The 19,254-nt window shown below is 45.0% G+C and overlaps 1 protein-coding gene and 1 long non-coding RNA gene across 2 annotated transcripts in view; one reads left to right on the top strand and one right to left on the bottom strand.

Annotated features, from left to right (window-relative positions):
- The window catches only part of ccdc169 (coiled-coil domain containing 169), a 127,119-nt gene extending 126,037 nt beyond the window's left edge, over positions 1–1,082 (bottom strand). The window contains exon 1 of the mRNA XM_038818897.1: positions 971–1,082. Coding sequence (XP_038674825.1) covers positions 971–1,020 — 50 coding nt within the window. The 5' untranslated portion in view covers positions 1,021–1,082. The remainder of the gene's footprint in view (positions 1–970) is intronic.
- Positions 1,060–18,059, top strand: LOC119977713. Its single transcript, XR_005463267.1, has 3 exons — positions 1,060–1,220; positions 14,754–14,851; positions 17,890–18,059. It is a non-coding gene; the product is annotated as an uncharacterized LOC119977713 (long non-coding RNA).
- The last annotated feature ends 1,195 nt before the right edge of the window (positions 18,060–19,254 follow it).

Below are 19,254 nucleotides of genomic sequence, written 5' to 3'. Positions count from 1 at the left end.
AAAAGCAGCAAGAATATGTAGTTCAGCCACTGGTAACCAGATTCACATTCTCACCACTCTTTGGGTAAAGACATTTTTCGTGAATTTATTGGTGACTATCTTACAGCTCTTCCCCTCAACAAAGAATATCCACTCTATCAAATCCTTCCATAATTTTAAAGCCACCCCTCAGCCTTTCTGTTGCAAGAGAAAAGAGACCGAGCCTATCTAGCCTTTCTCGACGCATTTCTGGATCTCTCCACCTTCTCCCTGTGCCTCGATATCCGTTTCATTAGCACCACAAAACTCACATCCCCCTCACACGGCCCCGCAAACTTTACTCATTTGCAACGAAACGTTTACATGGGCAGCATTGTGGATAGCACAAATGCTTCACAGCTCCAGGGCCCCAGGTTCGATTCCAGCTTGGGTCACTGTCTGTGCGGAGTCTGCACACCCTCCCCGTGTGTGCGTGGGTTTCCTCCCAGTCCAAAGATGTGCAGGTTAGGTGGATTGGCCATGAGAAATTGCCCCTAGTGTCCAAAATTGCCCTTAGTGATGGGCGGGGTTACTGGGTTATGGGGATAGGTTGGAGGTGTTGACATTGGGTAGGGTGCTCTTTCCAAGAGCAGGTGCAGACTCGATGGGCCGAATGGTCTCCTTCTGCACTGTAAATTCTATGGAAAAAAAACGATTTGGCGGGGATCTTTTTTGCGACTAAGTGCGTGCTTCCGCATTTGCAAAGGTCTTTCATCAGAAAGCTTTTCTTTTAAGTCGGGTGATGGCCTAAAAGTCACCCCGGCTTTCGAAGCGCACCCGTAACTATTACTGAACATAGGCAAACCGAGAGCCCCGGAAAATAGTTGCGTTTGTGCAGATAGCGGTGGCACGGCGGGGGCGGGCTACACTGATGCTGCAAAATAAAATGTGAAGGATATAGTGGGTTGGCCAATAGCCCCGAGGTGAGGAGCACCTTCTACCACCTTCTCACCGCATTTGTCTCTCCTGCTCGAGCTCGCTACTCAGCTGCTCAGTGTCCATGGAGCCGGCCGCGCGCGGTCCTTTTGTTACAGCCGTCTCCAGGACAACGCGCCCACACGTCACCGGGACTCCCGGAAGTCTCCCCGCTCAGAACATCCCGCGCGATTTTCAGGCGAGCGGGAGTCCCGACTCTCGGACGATGGACTGGGAGCGATTGCCGGAGTCCGCCAAAGAGTACGAGCGGATGAAAGGCAACATCGGTAATAACGCACATTGTCTTAGCGGTGGTTTATCGACAAGCTCCACATGAGGGGTTCCAGACTTTAAAATGTATCCTGCTCTCTGCATGCTATGGGGTCCCCCCTCTTCAGGCACCCCATGCCCACTTACAGGCCCCTCCCTACCTGTCACCTCCCTGACCTCCCAGAGGCCCTACTTCCCTGCCCTGCACCCCCCCCCCCCCCCCGTCAAATCTCCTATGGGCATGCCCTTGCCCATGCTACCCTAGCACCTGGGTACCTTTGCACTTGCACCCCGGCTGCTGCTTCCAGCTTGGCACTGTCACCTGGGCACCTTGGCAGTGCTAAGGTGGCAGTGCCTGTGGGCCAGGGGGCCACCCTGTGGGTTTTTCAGGGAGACCACCCATGGGTCTCTGATGGCCCGAGAGATCCCCCACCCGGGTGCAGTCCCACCTGTTCCATGTTTGTGTGGATCGGTGCCTGTCTGCGCAGACTGGTGGATCCTGCAAGGCTGGTGGCTTCTGGGTATGTTTGGCAAAGTCGGTTTAAAACTGGTTTTGATGTCAGGGTATTGTGACATTGTACGTCAGCAACTGGGCTACCGTCATCCATTAGATCAAGAGATTCCTGGTTCAAATCCAGGTTTTAACCTTTCTGAAAAGAGCGCAGAAGAGGTTTGCAACAGTGGTTCCAGGACTGCAAAATTTCAGTTATGAGATTGGAGAGGTCGTGACTGTTCTCCTTGGAGAGAAGAAGGCTAAGAGGAAATTTGATAGATGATCAACAAGGGACTGGACTGAGCCAATGGGGACAAACTATTCCTGCACATAAAATGATCAAGAATGTTTCTACAAATATATAAAACAAGAAAGAGTGGCTAAGGTAAATATTGGTCCTTTTAGAGGATGAGAAGGGAGTTTTAATAATGGGAGATGAGGAAATGGCTGAGGAACTGAACAGGTTTTTTGGGTGGTCTTCACAGTGGAAGACACAAATAACATGCCAGTGACTGATAGAAATGAGGCTATTACAGGTGAGGACCTTGAGAGGATTGTTATCACTAAGGAGGGAGTGATGGCCAAACTAATGGGGCTAAAGGTAGACAAATCCCCTGGCCCTGATGGAATGCATCCCAAAGTGCTAAAAGAAATGGCTAGGGAAATTGCAAATGCACTAGTGATAGTTTACCAAAATTCACTAGACTCTAGGGTGGTCCTGGTGGATTGGAAATTAGCAAACGTGACACCACTGTTTAAAAAATGGAGGTAGGTCGAGAGCGGGTAATTATAGGCCAGTGAGCTTAACTTCGGTAGTAGGGAAGATGCTGGAATCTATCATCAAGGAAGAAAAAGCGGGGCATCTGGATAAAAATTGTCCCATTGGGCAGACGCGGTTAGGGTTTATGGGCAGGTCGTGCCTAACTAATTTAGTGGAATGTTTTGAGGACATTACCAATGCAGTAGATAACGGGGTGCCAATGGATGTGGTATATCTGGATTTCCAGAAAGCCTTTGACAAGGTGCCACACAAAAGATTGCTGCATAAGATAAAGATGCATGACATTAAGGGTAAAGTAGTAGCATGGATGGAGGATTGGTTAATTAATAGAAAGCAAAGAGTGGGGATTATGGATGTGGTATATCTGGATTTCCAGAAAGCCTTTGACAAGGTGCCACACAAAAGGTTGCTGCATAAGATAAAGATGCATGGCATTAAGGGTAAAGTAGTAGCATGGATAGAGGATTGGTTAATTAATAGAAAGCAAAGAGTGAGGATTAATGGATGTTTCTCTAGTTGGCAATCAGTAGCTAGTGGTGTCCCTCAGGGATCAGTGTTGGGCCCACAATTGTTCACAATTTACATAGATGATTTGGAGGTGGGGACCAAGGGCAATGTGTCCATGTTTCCAGACAATAAGATGAGTGGTAAAGCGAAAAGTGCAGAGGATACTGGAAGTCTAAGATAAAGATAGTTTTTTGATGAATAAAGAGATTAAGGGTTATGGTGTCCGGACCGGAAAGTGGAGCTGAGTCCACAAAAGTTCAGCCATGATCTAATTGAATGGTGGAGCAGGCTCGAGGGGCCAGATGGCCTACTCCTGTTCCTTGTTCTTATGTACACTCCTGATTTGTACGATGTAGATAGTGGGCAGGGTTTGGGAGTCGGCGGTGTGTTATTCGCCACAGGATTCCTAGCCTCTGACATAATCCTGTAGCCACGGTATTTATATGACAAGTTCCATTCAATTTCTGGTCAATTGTGACTCCCAAAATGTTGATAGTGGGGTTTTAGTGATGACAATGCCATTGAATGTCAAGGGGCGATAGTTAAATTCGCTGTTATTGATCATTGCCTGGCATTTGTGTGGCACAAACGTTACTTGTCGGGACACTACCCGGAAGATCTCCTGGAGCTGAGATGGTTGACTAACAACCACAATCATGTGCTGGGTATGACTCCACCCTGTGGAGAGTTTTCCCCTTTATTCCCATTGACTCCAGTTTTGTGGGCCTCTTTTTAAAAATTGTTTTCTGCCCAGGTTCAGACAGATCAAAGTATCCCTTCTGGCAATCTTCCCATTACTGAAAACATACTACTGGGTCTATAACTTTCCAATTCTGACCCGTTGTCCTTTTTGAATATTAGCATAAGCCTCCCTCCAGTTGATGGGATCAAACTCTTGACTCTCGAACTGTTCGGTATATAAGCAATTGGCTGACAAGCTGACCACTGAATTAAAGATTGGTGAAAAATAGCATTTATTTATTTATTTTAAATTTAGAGTACCCAATTCATTTTTTCCAATTAAGGGGCAGTTTAATGTGGCCAATCCACCTGCCCTGCACATCTTTGGGTTGTGGGGACGAAACCCACGCAAACATGGGAGAATGTGCAAACTCCACATGGAGAGTGACCCAGAGCCGGGATCGAACCTGGGACCTCGGTGCCGTGAGACAGCAGGGCTAACCCACTGCGCCGTCCAGAAAAATAGCATTTATAACCACCATTTATGCCCTGAGGAGTTCACCTGATTCTGGCTTGAACATTTTAATGGCCAGCTTTATAGACATAGACATAGAGAAATACAGCACAGAACAGGCCCTTCGGCCCACGATGTTGCGCCGAACTTTTGTCCCAGGTTATTCATAGAATTTTGGACAATTTTTCATGGCCAATCCATCCAACCTGCACATCTTTGGACTGTGGGAGGAAACCGGAGTACCCAGAGGAAACCCACGCAGTCACGGGGAGGATGTGCAGACTCCACACAGACAGCGACCCAAGTCGAAATCGAACTTGGGACCCTGGAGCTGTGAAGCAATTGTGCTATCCACAATGCTACCGTGCTGCCCTTAGAAGTTAACCAATACTCCATTATTCTACCCTAATCCATGTACCTATCCAATAGCCGCTTGAAGCTCCCTAACTTTTCCGACTCAACTACTTCCACAGGCAGTGCATTCCATGCCCCCACTACTCTCTGGGTAAAGAACCTACCTCTGACATCCCCTCTATATCTTCCACCATTTATCTTAAATTTATGTCCCCTTGTAATGGTGTGTTCCACCCGGGGAAAAAGTCTCTGACTGTCTACTCTATCTATTCCCCTAATCACCTTATAAACCTCTATCAAGTCGCCCCTAATCCTTCTCCGTTCTAATGAGAAAAGGCCTAGCACCCTCAACCTTTCCTCGTATGACCTACTCTCCATTCCAGGCAACATCCTGGTAAATCTCCTTTGCACCTTTTCCAAAGCTTCCACATCCTTCCTAAAATGAGGTGACCAGAACTGCACACAGTACTCCAAATGTGGCCTGACCAAGGTTTTGTACAGCTGCATCATCACCTCACAGCTCTTAAATTCAATCCCTCTGCTAATGAACGCTAGCACACCATAGGCCTTCTTCACAGCTCTATCCATTTGAGTGGCAACTTTCAAAGATCTATGAACATAGACCCCAAGATCTCTCTGCTCCTCCACATTGCCAAGAACCCTACCATTAACCCTGTATTCCGCATTCATATTTGTCCTTCCAAAATGGACAACCTCACACTTGTCAGGGTTAAACTCCACCTGCCACTTCTCAGCCCAGCTCTGCATTCTATCTATGTCTCTTTGAAGCCGACAACAGCCCTCCTCACTATCCACAACTCCACCAATCTTCGTATCATCTGCAAATTTACTGACCCACCCTTCAACTCCCTCATCCAAGTCGTTAATGAAAATCACAAACAGCAGAGGACCCAGAACTGATCCCTGCGGTACGCCACTGATAACTGGGCTCCAGGCTGAATATTTGCCATCCACCACCACTCTCTGTCTTCTATCGGTTAGCCAGTTTGTTATCCAACTGGCCAAATTTCCCACTATCCCATGCCTCCTTACTTTCTGCATAAGCCTACCATGGGGAACCTTATCAAATGCCTTACTAAAATCCATGTACACTACATCCACTGCTTTACCTTCATCCACATAGAACAGTACAGCACAGAACAGGCCCTTTGGCCCTCGATGTTGTGCCGAGCAATGATCACCCCACTCAAACCCACGTATCAATCCTATACCCGTAACCCAACAACCCCCCCCCTTAACCTTACTTTTTAGGACACTACGGGCAATTTAGCATGGCCAATCCACCTAACCCGCACATCTTTGGACTGTGGGAGGAAACCGGAGCACCCGGAGGAAACCCACGCACACACGGGGAGGACGTGCAGACTCCACACAGACAGTGACCCAGCCGGGAATCGAACCTGGGACCCTGGAGCTGTGAAGCATTTATGCTAACCACCATGCTATGCTTGGTCACCTCCTCAAAGAAGTCAATAAGACTTGTAAGGCAAGACCTATCCCTCACAAATCCGTGCTGACTATCCCTAATCAAGCAATGCCTTTCCAGATGCTCAGAAATCCTATCCCTCAGTACCCTTTCCATTACTTTGCCTACCACCGAAGTAAGACTAACTGGCCTGTAATTCCCAGGGTTATCCCTATTCCCTTTTTTGAACAGGGGCACGACATTCGCCACTCTCCAATCCTCTGGTACCACCCCTGTTGACAGCGAGGACGAAAAGATCATTGCCAACAGCTCTGCAATTTCATTTCTTGCTTCCCATAGAATCCTTGGATATCCCGTCAGGCCTGGGGGACTTGTCTATCCTCAAGTTTTTCAAAATGCGCAACACATCGTCCTTCCTGACAAGTATCTCCTCAAGCTTATCAGTCTGTTTCACGCTGTCCTCTCCAACAATATGGCCCCCCTCGTTTGTAAATACTGAAGAAAAATACTTGTTCAAGACCTCTCCTATCCCTTCAGACTCAATACACAATCTCCCGCTACTATCCTTAATCGGACCTACTCTCACTCTAGTCATTCTAATATTTCTCACATATGTGTAAAAGGCCTTGGGGTTTTCCTTGATCCTACCCGCCAAAGATTTTTCATGCCCTCTCTTAGCTCTCCTTTCACCTTTCCTAATATCTCATGAATGTTGTGGCTATTCTGCCTGACTGCACCCATGTGAGTACCTTGGGATATTTCTCTTCATTAGCAGCCTCTATATACGTACAAATTGTTATTGTTCCCCCTCTTGCTCCTGACAAGAGCTTTTTTAAAAAAAAAATCATTGCAGCTGCGGTTGTCAACCATTTCTTCTTCAGTTCTCTGCTTGAAAGTGGATCCGACCCAGAGTGCCACAATGACCACCATGGGTAGGGCAAGGTGGTGCATCCCAAATCCACCCCAGCAGAAATGAGGATCAAATCCCATGCTGTAAGCACCAGTCTGATCCACACGGTCAACCGAGTCGAACCCAGAGCTTTTGCTCATAGGCAGGGACACTACTTACTGCGCTACATGACCTCCCCTTTGTCCCCCACTACCTTCTTGAATTAGATTTTGGATAATCTAATGGCTTTAGTTGCAGTTAGCTGAGCTTAATATGAATCCCTGTTTTCCAACTCTAACCTACTTTTCCTGTAATTTGGCTTTGCACCTTACCAGTGAGCTACTTCGGCATTCGTCTAGCATGTCCCCTTTTAATTCAATAGCAATGCCATGACGGGGGTGGGTACTGGAGCAATAGGTCAAAAGGTGAAAAAATTGAGGGAGAACTAGGGAATGGGGCCAGTTTGGCTCTGAGGAAGATGTTGCTGAAAACTGGGACTGGTGGCTTGAAGTGCATATGTTTTAATGCAAGAAGTATAACAGGAGGGCAGCACGGTGGCCTAGTGGTTAGCACAACCGCCTCACGGCGCTGAGGTCCCAGGTTCGATCCCGGCTCTGGGTCACTGTCCGTGTGGAGTTTGCACATTCTCCCCGTGTCTGCGTGGGTTTCGCCCCCACAACCCAAAAATGTGCAGAGTAGGTGGATTAGCCACGCTAAATTGCCCCTTAATTGGAAAAAATAATTAGGTAATCTAAATTTATAAAAAAAAAAGAAGTATAACAGGTAAGGCAGATGAACCTAGAGCTTGAATTAGTACTTGGAACTATGATGTTGCCATTACAGAGACCTGGTTGCGGGAAGACAGGATTGGCAGCTAAATGTTCCAGGATTTATATGTTTCAGGCGGGATAGAGGGGGATGTAAAAGGGGTGGAGGAGTTGCGCTACTGGTTAGGGAGAACATCACAGCTGTACTGTGGGAGGACACCTCCGAGGTCTGCAACACTATATGGGTAGAGATCAGGAATAAGAAGAGTGCAGTCACAATGTTGGGGGTTTACTACAGGCCTCACAACAGCCACCGGGAGATAGAGGAGCAAATAGGTAAACAGATTTTGGAAAGGAGTAAAAGTAACAGGGTTGTTGTGATGGAAGACTTTAACTTCCCCAATATTGACTGGGACTCACTTAGTGCTAGGGCTTGGACAGGGCAGAGTTTGTAAGGAGCATCCAGGAGGGCTTCTTAAAACAATATGTAGATAGTCCAACTAAGGATGGGCTGTACTGGACCTGGTATTGGGGAATGAGCCCGGCCAGGTGGTAGAAGTTTCAGTAGGGGAGCATTTTGGGAACAGTGACCACAATTCAATAAGTTTTAAACTGCTGGTGGCTAGGATAAGTGTGGTCCTCGGGTCAATGTGCTAAATTGGGGAACGGCTAATTATAACAGTATTAGGCAGGAACTGAAGAACCTAGATTGGGGTGGATGTTTTTTTAAATAAATTTAGAGTACCCAATTATTTTTCCAATTAAGGGGCAATTTAGCGTTGCCAATCCACCTAACCTCCACATCTTTTTGGGTTGTGGGGGGTGAAACCCACGCAGGCACGGGGAGAATGTGCAAACTCCACACGGACAGTGACCCAGGGCCGGGATTCGAACCCGGGTCCTCAGCGCCATAGGCAGCAATGCTAACCACTGTGCCACCGTGCTGCCCGGGGGTGGATGTTTTGAGGGTAAATCAACATCTGACATGTGGGAGGCTTTCAAATGTCAGTTGAAAGGAATTCAGGACCGGCATGTTCCTGTGAGAAAGAAGGACAAATATGGCAAATTTCGGGAACCTTGGATAACGAGAGATATTATGGGCCTCGTCAAAAAGAAAAAGGAGGCATTTGTCAGGGCTAGAAGGCTGGGAACAGAAGAAGCCTGTGTGGAATATAAGGAAAGTAGGAAGGAACTTGAGCAAGGAGTCAGGAGGGCTAAAAGGGGTCACAAAACATCATTGGCAAATAGGGTTAAGGAAAATCCCAAGGCTTTTTACACGTATTTAAGGAGCAAGAGGGTAGCCAGGGAAAGGGTTGGCCCACTGAAGGACTTGGGAGGGATGTGTGGAGCCTGAGGAAATGGGCGAGGTATTAAATGAATACTTTGCATCAGTATTCACCAAAGAGAAGGAATTGGTGGATGTTGAGTCTGGAGAATGGTCTGTAGATAGCCTGGGTCACGTTGAGATCCAAAAAGACGAGATGTTGGGCGTCTTGAAAAATATTAAGGTGGATATGTCCTTAGGGCCTGATGGGATATACCCCAGAATACTGAAGGGGAGGTCGTCACTCATTAACTTGATAGAGCTTTTCGACGAGGTCACAAAGATGATTGATGCAGGTAGGGCAGTGGATGTTGTCTATATGGACTTCAGTAAGGCCTTTGACAAGGTCTCTCATGGCAGACTGGTACAAAAGGTGAAGTCACACGGGATCAGAGGTGAGCTGGCAAGATGGATACAGAACTGGCTAGGTCATAGAAGGCAGAGGGTAGCAATGAAAGGGTGCTTTTCTGATTGGAGGGCTGTGACTAGTGGTGTTCCGCAGGGATCAGTGCTGGGACCTTTGCTGTTCGTAGTGTATATATAAATGATTTGGAGGAAAACGTAACTGGTCTGATTAAGTTTGCGGACGACACAAAGTTTGGTGGAATTGCGGATAGCAATGAGGACTGCTAGAGGATACAGCAGGATTTAGATCGTTTGGAGACTTGGGTGGAGAGATGGCAGCTGGAGTTTAATCTGGACAAATGTGGGTAATGCATTTTGGAAGGCCTAATACAGATAGGGAATATACAGTGAATGGTAGAACCCTCGAGTATTGACAGTCGGAGAGATCTAGGTGTACAGGTCCACAGGTCACTGAAAGGGGCAACACAGGTGGAGAAGATTGTCAAGAAGGCATACTGCATGCTTTCTGTATAGAACCTTAGTTAGGCCACACTTGGGAGTATAGTGTTCAATTCTGGTCGCCACACGACCAGAAGGATGTGGAGACTTTGGAGAGAGTGCAGAAGAGATTTACCGGATGTTGCCTGGTATGGAGGGCATTAGCTATGAGGAGAGGTTGAATAAACTTGGTTTGTTCTCACTGGAATGACAGAGGTTGAGGGGTGACCTGATAGAGGTCTACAAAATTATGAGGGGCATAGACAGAGTGGATAGTCGGAGGCTTTTTCCCAAGGTAGAGGGGTCGATTTCTAGGGGGCGTAGGTTTAAGGTGCGAGGGCCAAAGTTTGGAGGAGATGTACAAGGCAAGTTTTTTTACACAGAGGGTAGTGGGTGCCTGGAACTTGCTGCCGGAGGTGGTGGAAGCAGGGACGATAGTGACGTTTAAGGGACGTCTTGACAAATACATGAATAGGATGGGAATAGAGGGATACGGACCCCGGAAGTGTAGAAGATTTTAGTTTAGACAGGCAGCATGGTTGGCGCAGGCTTGGAGGGCCAAAGGGCCTGTTCCTGTGCTGTACTTTTCTTTGTTGTTTGACTTCCTTTTGCATTAGGGAGTTTTCCCCACTTAATAAGGTTGACCTGATTCATTTATAAATCTTGCCTGCATGGCAACTGAAACTGGCATAAAATCTTGTCGACTGATTTGATTAATCTATTTAATTCTCATTATATGGTGGCAGATAGGAGTGAGTGAAAAAGGAAAAGTTTCGCTTTTCTCTTCTACATTTTGTTCATTTTTCTACCTTCTTATCGCTTCAGCACTCCAATTATTCTAACAGGAGAGTTTTGAATCCAATTATTTCAAGCAGTAAAAACGCACTCCAGCATTGCAGGGTCCTATCCAGGCTTCATCTCCCTCTAACTGCAAGACACAGGAGGGTGTTGCTAACAGCCAGAAATCATGCTTTACTTTCTCACTTGATTAAAGCAGTAATCCTACTCTTTTTACTGGGTGCTCATGTTGCCATTACCAGATGCTGGAGAGTCTGGTTGGAGTATTGTCTGCACCAGAGCAGGAGATTAAATCCAGTTGCAGAGCAGTTGATCAATACAATTCTCTTGTGGCCATTGACTATCCCATCGGGGACATTTCACCTTTGATAATTGCATTTGTACCCATGATGTATTAATCAGAAATTAAATCTAAATTTTTAATTTTTTCAAAACAAATTGAGAGTACCCAATCCAAATTTTTTCCAATTAAGGGTCAATTTAGCGTGGCCAAGCCACCTGACCCGCACACCTTTGGGTTGTGGGGGTGAGACTCACACAGACACACTGAGAATGTGTAAATTCAACATGGGCAGTGATTCGGGGATGGGATCAAACCCGGGTCCTCGGTGCTGTGCGCCAGAAAATAAATCTAAATTGAAGCATGATCTGATTACATAAATAGACAGCAAATCATTTTTTAAAAAGTTTTTTATTCTCCTTTTTCACATTTTCTCCCAAATTTACACCCAACAATAATCAGTAACAAATATGTCAATCCCCATATCAATAACAACGATCCCATCCTCCCACCAAACCCCAAAACATTAGACCGCATGTTAACATAAACAAATGACAGAAAGGAATCCGGAATCAGCCCTAGGCACCACTAACACACATAGTTCCCCCCAACCCTCGCATTCCCCCAACCCCCCTAATGTTCCATGTGATCTAATTCTTGAAAGTGCATCATGAATAACGCCCATGAATTGTAGAATCCCTCCATCCTTCCCCCGAGTTCAAATTTGACCTTTTCAAGCATCAAGAATTCCAGCAGGTCCCCCTGCCATGCCAGGGTGGAGAGGTTGATCTCCACCCTAAAAGGATCCCCCTTCGGGCGATCAACGAGGCGAAGGCTACAATATCTTCTTCCGTGCCTGTTTCCAACCCGGCTGGTCCGACACCCTGAATATGCACCCCACCCCCCCCCCCCCCGAGGGCCTGGGTCCAGTTTCACATGCACATTTTAGAGATTACCCTAAAAACCTTCCAGGAATCCTCCAGCTTTGGACAGGACCAAAACATGTGAACGTGGTTTGCACCCCCCCCCCCCCCCCCCCCCAAGCAATGTTCACATACATCTTAACCCTTGTAAGGTGTGTTCTATGCACCAGCTTCAGCTGGATCAGCCCCAACCTCGCATTCGAGGTGGAGGCGTTCACCCTCCGGAGCACCTCACACCAGAACCCCTCCTCCATACCCACTCCCAACTCTTCGTCCCACTTTGCCTTGATCCCTTCTAGCGGCGCCTTCTCCTCCAAAATAGCCCCGTAAACTACTGATACTACCCCCTTCTCCAGTCCCCGTCGTCAGCACCTCTTCCAGCAATGTGGAAGCCGGCTCTACTGGGAACCTCTGATTATTCTGGCAGTCTCGAACCTGCATGTATATAAATATTTACCCCTGCTCCAGCCCATACTCCGCTCCCAGCTCCTTCAATCCTGCAAAATGACCCCCAAGAAACAAATCTTTTTGTGTCCTAATTCCTTTCTCCTCACATCTCCATCCCACGGGGCTGGTTTAGCACAGGGCTAAATAAATTTTAAAGCAGGCCAGCAGCACGGTTCAATTTCCGTACCAGCCTCCCCGAACAGGCGCCGGAATATGGCGACTAGGGGGTTTTCACAGTAACTTCATTTGAAGCTTACTTTTTCATTTCATTTTTTTTTTTCATTTCACTTCCCTGGCTCAAATCTAGGTTCCCCTGAATCGGCATTTCCCTTGACCCTGCCCCCAACCCGAAGTGCTGTCGAAACTGCCTCCAAATTCTCAACAAAGCTATTACTACCGGACTCCGAGTATCTCCCCGGGGCCGTTGGGTGCAGTGCTGTCGCTAACGCCATTCTACCCGGTCAAATAGTTTCTCGGAGTCCAATGCCGCAACCACCTCTGTTTCCTTCCCCTCTGCCGGTACCATAACCATGTTCAATACCCTCAATGTTCAAAAAGAGCTGCCTCCCTCTCACAATCCCCGTCTGATCTTCACCTATCACCATCGGGAGGCACTCCTCTAGCCTACATGCCAGTACCTTCGCCAATATCTTTCCGTCCACGTTTAAAAGTGATATGGTCCTATATGACCCACACTCAGTTGGATCCTTATCTTTCTTAAGTAACAGATAAATCGATACCTGCCCCAAAGTTTGTGGTCACACCCCCTTCCCCTATCACCTTCTCAAACATCCCCGCCATCAGCAGTACCAGCTTATTTTTGAATTTTAAAATAATATTCCACTGGAAACCCTCCGGCCTTGCCACCGTCCCCGACTGCATCCTTTATCTCCCACTCCACTATCGCCCCCTCTAAGGTAGCCCTGTCCCCCTCCCCTAACCTCGGGACTCCAGCCCATCTAGAAATTCCTGCATCTCCCGGCCTCCCCCAGGTGGCTCTGACCTGTACAACCTCTCATAGAATTCCTTCAAGACCTTGTTAATCTGATTTGGAGCTACCACCAACTTCCCTGCCCTGTCCTGCACCTGGACAATTTGCAAATCTTTTTTTTTACTCAATGTTATTTAATTTATGTGCGAAGATCGCAAAGGACAAAAATGTAGATTGTTAGATTTAGGAGTGAGAACCATGGGCTGGAGTCTCCGATTTGAAGACTACGTGCTGATGCCAGCGTGGGGACAGTGGCGTTTTGCGCCAGAAAAAAACAGCTCAAAAGTTGCACCAGACTGTTGGGGGAGCTAGCAGGCACACAGCGTAAAGCCCCACCTGCGGATGTGGCCGCGCATATACATGGCGCCGGCCACATGCCGGATTCACGGAAAAAAATAGGATAAGTGAGCCACGCCATCATGAACTCAGCCCATCGGGGCGGAGCGTTAGGAGTGTGCCTCACGTTATATCCTGAGGCTGTTTGTATGGCATGCAGCATACTGTTGTAGGGGCGGAGCATCACAAAAGGGACACCACCCCCGGGATATATGGGGATTATGATCCCTTTTAAGTAATGCTTAATTTCTGCAGATAACGTTGTAATATCCTCAGCCTGCATCTATAAGATGAACAACTGTTACCTTTGCTCGTGTAGATTGAATAACACTGAACTCTTTTACAGACGTTAACCTTCCTCCCACTGAAAGCAATTAGACTTTGTTCTGTGCAGGAAACATTGGAATTGCAATGCACAAAATATTTTGAGATTCTAAGTGAATAGAATATAGTTGGTGCTTTATTGCACTGTGCATATGATATAGAATTGTGTGTTTTGTGATATGCATTTGCACCCTGCCTAGAATTACATTGCAGGTACTTACCAAATAATTAATTTCTTCTTCTTTACTGCCCAAAATATTAACTGGGCTATATGTATGGTGTGTTTGTTTTATTGATAATTTTCTATACACAATTTGGTACAATATAGACCTTTGCCAAGTTGCTCTTCCAATAATCTAAAACCTTGTCTGGCACTTAGCAATTAACAATCCTGTCACGTAACACTTACTTTCTTTTGCTTTTAAAATCCTGAGATGGAAGCCTCTTCACAGTTAACACTAGGATAGCCCTCTCTAGGGTTTGTAATTAATATGGCATTGGAGTAAAAATGTGGAAAGATGTTAAAATAAATTACTCCTGTGTATCCTGACCCAATTATTCTCCTGACTTCATCACTCCACTTCACCTGCAAACAACACCACAGGAGATCAATTCTATATGAAAGATTTTATGCTAACTTTTTAAAATTTCAGTCTTCACATTTGTATGAACTGCCCATGTAAAAATGTTCTGTAATTACACACTCCTCAGTAGTTGGGCTCAAAGCCTGCTGCCCTTCAAGATTACATTTGGGCTTAACTTTGTGAGAAATAGCATGGAATACTCAGATTCCAGTTTCAAAGAAAATAATGAGATAATCAATTTAATGGGTTATATTATTTATATTGCAGAAAAACTTACTGGTGAATCTTCTCAGTTGGCCATGTACCAGAAAAAAATGGTGGAACACAATGCAGTGCTTACAAGGCTCAGCCAGAATTTCAATCAGGTAACTTGAAACTGCAAATGGCTTTATTTGGACAACCTTTCCCTTTGGGGCACTGAGTGTTAGCCACAAATGATCCTGGTCAGCTGCAGATTAAATCTCTCTCTACTTGTCCAACCGATGAGCAATAGCCAGCACCTTTCCTTTTGTTCCTCATAACAGACATCTTGGAGGTATTTATGAAATAAATGATCAATCTAGCTTTTCCGACCTTCCCCAGTTTCAACACGAAAAGCCCTTCTGAATTTATTTTTAAACACCCCCACCACTGCATGAACATTTATATTTCTGCATCTTATTTTGTTGGTCATCAATTTACCACTGGTGCGACTCAGTCCCTTGCTCTTCCTCGGATGAATGCAAAAGGATCTCACTTAGATCACTTTTTAAATCTTTCTGCTATAATGCTTGCAATTCATATTGCATCCCTCCCTCCTTTTTTTCTTCCTGATCTATTGCTCCTCAGTTTTTTATATTGAATTGCCAAATTTGATCCTTAAGATGAGTTACTTATTTTGATTTTCTATTTTAATAATTTATTCCATTTCCCTGAATTTAACTTCTCATGAGCATTGTATGGGCTCATTAGGATACTGTAATTCTATGTTGAATACTACAGGGGTAGTGCATAGCATTGAACATGGTGCTTTGATCACAATTTATTGATGGTCTTGGCAATAAACTATGTTTAAAACAATCTTTTTTTAAAAACTTTTCCAATTAAGGGGCAATTTGGTGTGGCCAATCCCCCTACCCTGCACATCTTGTGGTTATGGGGGTGAGACCCACACAGACATGGGGACAATGAGCAAACTCCACACGATGGACAGTGACCCAGGGCCGGGTACGAACTCCCCATGAGGCAGCAACTCCACTAAACAAGCTCTCATGTTTTTTCAGACATTTCAAACCATCTACTTAAATTCCAGCTTGCTTATTAAAGTTAATTTATTCACCATCTTTTGAAACTTTAAGTACTTTTTAAAAATGGGACACATTTTGTTAACTTTTTTTCAGATAAATATCAATACTGTGCATCAATTTCTCTCCACCTCAGCAATTTTGCTAGTTTTTCTAAACCTGGCCTATTTTAATTTGATGCTTCTGTGCTGTTACACATTTACTCCAAGCCATAATCTGCTTGATTATTTTATCACACATGAATGTTACAATTCCAGCTGCTACTACTGGGCAAGATAGATCCTAGGATGGAACCTGGCATGATGATCCTAACTTTTGTTTTGATATTTGGATAAACAGAATCACAGGACTGCTGATAATTTTATTGAAAGTTAACGTTTATTAAACAAGATTAACTATAATACTACTTCACCCCAGCTACATCTTTGCAGATATATACAGAATTGCATGGCTAACACAACTTAACAATTTATCTTGTATTCTAATGTTTTCAGTAAGTACACAGTTCATGTAACAAGAACTTTGTTCAAGTACCTATTTTTCCCCTTTTTGACTTCACTCTTCACTTTTACCATTCCCTGCTTTCTGGGACTTTTGTTCTTTCGGGAAATCTGCATTCTGCAATTCCACGCCTTGCGTCCAGCTCCTCCTGGACGAGCTTACAACTAATTCAAGTTCTTGCTGTTATTACAACCTTGGGGAATGGTTCAGTTGGTACTAGTCTTGCTGGAGCAAAAGGAAATTGTGGGTTCAAATTCCTCTGAGCACAAATTTTGGTCGATACTGTGCAAGGTACTAACTTAAGACATTAGGCAAGGGCTCATTTACCCTCTCTTGGTTTCTTTTCCCCATGGTGTCGCCACAATGCTGGTTGATGACCCTTCATAACCAACCATATTTAGATTGACAGGTAGTTTTACAGCTGGATGCCCTTCCTGCTACTAACATTCCCCATTGTATCCGAGCTGGGGTACAGCATTGATAGAGATGCCTACTAAATTCTCTGCCCAGCTGGCTGGGTTCTTTCATAACCAACAAGTGGGACTTGAACCTGGAGCATTCTGGAGCTGGGCTGGAGTACAGCACTGAGACACACACAGCTCAGTTATTCCATAGCAAACAAGTGGAACTCGAACATAGAGCATTCTGGATCAGAAGCAGACAACTGCCTGAGCCACAGTGGTTCTTCCTCAGTCAACAAAACAACATTCTAGTCATTTATTTTGTTGCTGTTTGTAGGAGTGTGCTGTGCAATAATTAGCTAATTTTCCTACAAGCAATACTTGTACTTTATTGGCTATAGTGGGCATATTTGAAGCTGGCATTATGTTTGTACTTTTGTCCTTCAACCATCACTCCATAATGTGAACCATTTTTCATCTCGTGTAGCATTATCTTTATTGCCTGATCATGTTCACTGTAGTTATCCCAGATCAGGTGAGGTTATTCATGAAGGCCCCACCTTCTCAACCTTGCCCCTCACCCAAGGTGTGGTGATCCTCAGGTTAAATCACCACCAGTCAGCTCTCCCTCAGCTCTGGGACTATAGCTAATTTACTGTTATCACGATTTAAAAAAAAACTGAGATCACAGGCAGTAAGAGCGAGTGTATCCTGGTCAGCTATGCTTTATATAGGGCAACACAGTGGTTAGCGTTGCGGCCTATGGCATCGAGGACCCGGGTTCAAATCCCGGCTCTGGGTCACTGTCCGTGAGGAGTTTACACATTCTCCCCGTGTCTGGGTAGGTTTCACCCCCACAACCCAAAAAGATGTGCAGGATAGGTGGATTGGCCACGCTAAATTGCCCCTTAATTGGAAAAAATAATTGAGTACTCTAAATTTACTTTTTAAAAAGCTATGCTTTATATCGAGTGGCACAGTTGAGCTACAAGCCTCTGACAACAGACAAATAATTTGCTCCAGGCTAAACTATTAAATCAAAATGGAAGCAAACGTAGTCTGTGCCATGTGGCTTTAGGAAGACAATCAAGGTTATTTTTCACTTTGTTGCTAGTTATTAACCTCTCCAGCTAGTAACAAGGATTAATTGTATTGAGCATTTTTACATGATTGACTAAATTTTGGCATTTAACAACTGAAACTTTTTTCCCTTTGTAGGTTCAATCACGATTGGAACGGGTAGCAGCAGTGAAGCCTGGTAGCACTTTACTAAACCAGTAGCTTTCATGGAAAAATACACTCCTGATGTAATGAAAAAAATTCAAGATTCTAGTTTGATTGATACTATGTAACTTTTCTTTAAAAAAAATAAAACTTATTGATTTAAATAGCATAGTAAATGTTACTTTAGATTTAAAATAATTCCTTCAGAAGCCATGTAAAAAAACTGATTTCAAGCATTTTAAAAATAAATTTAGAGTACCCAATTCATTTTTTCCCCAATTATGGGGCAATTTAGGGTTACCAATCCATCTACCCTGGACATCTTTGGGTGGGGGTGAACCCCACGCAAACACAGAGAATATGCAGACTCCACACGGACAGTGAACCAGAGCCGGGGTCGAACCTGGGACCTCGGCACCATGAGGCAGCAGTGCTAGCCACTGTGCTACCGTACTGCCCTGATTTCAAGCAGAACAAATTCCAAATACCAAGTGGTTTAAATTATTTCCTGGGGAAGTAGATGGCACAGGCCAATCCCCACTTGCTCTTGATACGGTGATAAGCTGTCACCTTAACTGCCACCGTCCATGTGGTTACACCTACAGCACTGTTGGAGTTCAAGGATTTTGATCTAGCATACTTCAAATCACCTGGTCACTTCTAACTGAACTCTTGACCAAGATGCTGCTGTATCGAACTCAGCCACCTACCTGAGCCTCAAATAATAGCAGAGAAATGTAGAGCTCAAGATAGATCAGAAGTGGAAGATAACTACAGTGTGGGAGAGAAATTTGGATGTATTCCTTAAACAAATCTCTCAAGGTGCTAAAAGTTGTACAGCAGTTACATTCTCCTTCTCCCCGCCCTTTCTTTTTGTCTCCTCCTCCCCACCCTCCCCCACGCCACACACAATGTAAGGGGAGGTTTGGTTATGCAGGGGAGAAACTTATGAAATAAATATGTTTGAGGCAACGTAGGGGAAACAGAATAGCCAACCAATCTTATATATGCAACTAAGCATTAGTCAAACATTCTACGGCCATATGCCTGGTTGGTTGGTCGTTTTTGTTTAAAAAAGCTACGCGAAAGGGCAGATTTTAACTCGCTCAAGGTCAGGTTTTTTGGTAGATTGTAGCTATATAAAATGTAAAAATTAGGGGCGATCTAATGGTCACATCAAGCTTTCTGCAATTTTAGAAGCTGCACAAAAAGCAACCATTCAGGGATATCTGCCATTATTTACACCAACTATTGATAACTGTAGTGTAAGCTGGTTATATTTTAATACTTTTCATTAAGGCACTTTTTGAAAAGGGAGTTGAATATTTTATTAATTCAAGTAAAGTTAGTGCTACAACT

Source organism: Scyliorhinus canicula, chromosome 14 (assembly GCF_902713615.1).
Source record: "Scyliorhinus canicula chromosome 14, sScyCan1.1, whole genome shotgun sequence".
Classification (NCBI taxonomy): domain Eukaryota; kingdom Metazoa; phylum Chordata; class Chondrichthyes; order Carcharhiniformes; family Scyliorhinidae; genus Scyliorhinus; species Scyliorhinus canicula.
Note: the sequence above shows the minus strand (reverse complement) of the source record. Positions and strands in the feature narration are given on the sequence as shown.